General features: G+C 38.6%; 1 protein-coding gene across 1 annotated transcript in view; it reads left to right on the top strand.

Moving 5' to 3' along the window:
- Positions 1-359: 359 nt before the first annotated feature.
- The window catches only part of LOC107090826 (upstream stimulatory factor 2-like), a 10,904-nt gene continuing 7,464 nt past the window's right edge, over positions 360-3,799 (top strand). The window contains exons 1-3 of the mRNA XM_015384417.1: positions 360-1,321; positions 1,726-1,769; positions 3,455-3,570. Coding sequence (XP_015239903.1) covers positions 1,284-1,321; positions 1,726-1,769; positions 3,455-3,570 — 198 coding nt within the window. The 5' untranslated portion in view covers positions 360-1,283. The remainder of the gene's footprint in view (positions 1,322-1,725; positions 1,770-3,454; positions 3,571-3,799) is intronic.

The following is a 3,799-nucleotide window of genomic DNA, read 5'->3' as shown; positions in this document are numbered from 1 at the left end:
CTAAGGTTTCTATCATTACATTTTATTTGATTAGTTCCTGCTCCCGGTGGTTGGAACCTTTATTCCACTCTGGATTCTCATGGGTGAAGTCTTTATTTGCTTTCCAATAAAAAAAAAAAAATTAAAAAATTAAGAAGAAACAGTTTTCAAAAGTTATTCATTCTTTTCCTGCTTTGTGTGTCAAATGTCCCGGTTGCTAAGCGACAGAGCGTACGGCGGTAAAAGCCGCGGAAGCAGCCATCTAGAACAGTAGATCATACTGCCACTCACAACATGGCGTCGGGTTGCCCTGTGTTAGCTAACATCAGGCTATCTTTGTGTTTGAACTACATCGCCATCTTGTGGCGCATCTGCTGAAGAGCAGGTTGATCGATCAGAGGAGCCGCAGACATGTTTTCCTCGAACTTTGAATCCTGAATTATTCCCTCCCAACAAAACTTAAAGTATCGGATGCGCAGTGAATCGCTAATAACGCTTAAATGTTGCGTCAGGGCGGAGAATAAAGCCATGAAACCGAGCCGTGAGCGGGTTTTCCGGGCAGACATGGCTGATTTCTGTCATGTGGTTTTTGAGAAAACCCGTATTGGATCTCTGTGGTCACCTGAGTGAAGAAGCTGAAAAAAATCCACGGAGTAACCGAGTGTCAGCAAATATGTGGGATAAAACACGCAGAGTGTCATTTTAGAAAATGCGAACCGATTTAGATAAACGCAGGAGTCCCAATCTGAGAGGAAATCCCTTTAATTTGAAGGAAAGTCACAGAAAAGCGAAGAGAAACAGAGTTTGGCCGTTAAAACGGCTCGGATCAACGTCACGTGATTCCAACAACAACATCTGATATCTTAGCCGAACAAAAATAAAACATTTCATCATTAAAATGCTGTTTTTGCTGCGCTTTGCGGAGCGCAGATGAGTCCACTCCGCGTCTTATTGCGCGCATTAAGCGCCGCAGTTTTGGCGCAGAAAGGAGCGCAGCGCTCTCAGAGGACATTGAGGACAAAAAGAAGCGGATCCGCCTGTTTTCAACCAGGATTCTGCTTCACTTCGGGTTTCCGGGAGATTTAAAGCCGATCGGAGCGAACGGAACCTCAGGCCGAGGCTCCTTGTCGGTCCCCCCGCTCACGGAGCTTCCTCTGCGGCCTCCAGCTGCGCTCCAACCCGCCGCGCGCCTCACGTGTCCGGGACTGTCTTCCTCACATGACCCGGGTGTTTGTCCCCGTGATCAGGGCCTCCATCTCCGTCCATCTGAGCTGCTGAAGTTTCTTCCATCCTGGGAAGGCTTGATGGAGATGCTGGATCAGAGCCTGGAGGGCTCAGTGAGGTGAGAGGCAGCTGCTCCGGTTCTTCCTGCCCGCCCTCAGGCGCTCTGCCTCGGCCTTAGTCAACATGTTCTCCCCTGAGCCGCTCAGCGCCTTAAAACCGATTAAATACTTTAATAAATGATGATGATGATGATGATGATGATGATGTTAGATCTGTGGGGGGAGGGGGGGTCTGCAAAAACTGCAGATGTTAAACCAAAGTTATTATTCTGATTAAAAGGAGGAATAACAGAAATGTTCTGCTGCACATTAGCGTCTATTTTCAGCTCGTTTTGCACAAACTTGATTTCATTGCGTTCATTTCCAGCTGCGGCCGCCGGGTGGCGCTGTGCAGCTGCTGGGTATTACCTGTTATCTGTGGAAACTGAAACTGATTCGCAGCTTTTTGTTCTTCATGTTTCAGTCACGCTAAACAGGAAACAGCGGAGGTGGTGCAGCTGCAGGAAGGTGAGAGGATCTGCGCAACTATCTGCTCTCAGCTGGCTTCTACCAAATAAAACTTTTCTATTTCTTTTTATTTCTTTTAACTAATTAAAACTTTTCCTTTTCCTTCTATTTTTGTTTTAACAAATTAAAACTTCTATTTCCTTTTGTTCTAACAAAATGAACAAAATAAAACTTTTTCTATGTCCTTTTATTTGCTTTAGCAAAATAAAATTTCTATTTCCTTTTATTTATTTTAACAAAAAACTTTTTCTATTTCCTATTATTTGTTTAAACAAAATAAAACTTTTTCTATTTCCTTTTATTTGCTTTAGCAAAATAAAATTTCTATTTCCTTTTATTTATTTTAACAAAATAAAACTTTTCTGTTTCCTTTTATTTGTTTTAACAAAATAAAACTTTTTCTATTTCCTATTATTTGTTTAAACAAAATAAAACTTTTTCTATTTCCTTTTATTTATTTTAACAAAATAAAACTTTTTCTATTTCCTTTTATTTGCTTTAGCAAAATAAAATTTCTATTTCCTTTTATTTATTTTAACAAAATAAAACATTTTCTATTTCCTTTTATTTGTTTTAACAAAATAAAACTTTTTCTATTTCCTTTTATTTATTTTAACAAAATAAAACTTTTTCTATTTCCTTTTATTTATTTTAACAAAATAAAAACTTTTCTATTTCCTATTTGTTTTAACAAAATAAAACTTTTACTTTGCTAAAGCAAATAAAAGGAAAGATAAAACGTCTTTTTTCTTTTATTTGTTTTAACTAAATAATTTTTTTCTTTCTATTTCCTTTAATCTATTTTAAAGCTTGATTTTTCAGGCTGTGTGGAGCCTGCAGTGATAATCGCTGCAAAATGTAGATTTTATGATAAAACTTAAAATAAAAAATAAAGCTTTAGTGAATTATGGCATTTCATTTAATATCGATGCAGTTTTGTCGTCTCTGTTTATGTTCCCATTTGCAAAAGTTGGGATTTAAACCGACAAACAAAAACCTGTAGATTTATTATGGAGTGAATTTTTGTTTCATCGTTATTTTAAAGATCTTGTTTTGTAAATGGAAAACTGAAAAAAAAAAAAAGAAATACCCTTCAGCAATCTTTAAAAAAAGCTTTTTTTCTTTTCATATTTTTTGTGCATTTTCACTTAAATTTCGATTTTTTAACAGATTTAATATTTTCGCATTTTATTTGTACGATTTGCTTTCTTTTCAAGTTACGTTTCACAGATTTAATTTCCTGCATTCAGTCTAATCATTTAGACGTAAAAATCTCACATTTAGCCGCTAATTCTCATTTAACGCCAACTTCAGCTGCACGTCTTTCTGCTTGTAAATTTGTGATTCTATCTCTGTATTTATCTCTGTATTCCTAACTTTAAAATTTGTACTCGGATGAATATCTGAGGTCACCTGAATCTGTGAGTCAATAATTAGGAATAAACATAAATTTAAGGTTTATTAACATTATTGGCTTTATTTTACGTCTCAGAAGTAAGGAAATGTTTAATTTCTCCTGTAAACCTGCTTTTATTCTGGTCTTCCCAACATTTCTCATGATGAACCTCTTTAAAAGCCTCTGCATTATTTATCGACTTAATCATAAATGAGCAGAGATCAGCTCTGAACGTCTGCAGACTGGTTATAAGCCGGTTATTAACGCGGTGAACCGGCTGTTTCTGCAGGAGAAGCTGTGGGGACGGACGAGCAGTCTGCAGTCACCATCACCAGCGTCCCTCAGGCTGCGTTCGCAGACCACGGCGTTCAGTACCAGTTCCGGACGGAGAACAATGGCGGACAGGTGAGGCGTGGGCCAGACGGATGTCAACCGATCTGATTAGGCTCAGCTTTGGCTCTGGAGGACCGGGGGGGGTCCCTCATTCAGACGCTCGCCATCATGTCCAGAACTTTTAGACAGGTGGTCCTGGAGGTCAGAGGTCATCCTCAGCCCCCCCAGGGTTCCCACGCTTCCTTAGAAGTCTTAAAACTCATTTTATTCTTCAATATCGAACTAAGTCCTTAATTGGTAA

This window comes from Cyprinodon variegatus, unplaced genomic scaffold (genome assembly GCF_000732505.1).
Source record: "Cyprinodon variegatus isolate N-32 unplaced genomic scaffold, C_variegatus-1.0 Scaffold312, whole genome shotgun sequence".
Taxonomy (NCBI): Eukaryota; Metazoa; Chordata; class Actinopteri; order Cyprinodontiformes; family Cyprinodontidae; genus Cyprinodon; species Cyprinodon variegatus.
Note: the sequence above shows the minus strand (reverse complement) of the source record. Positions and strands in the feature narration are given on the sequence as shown.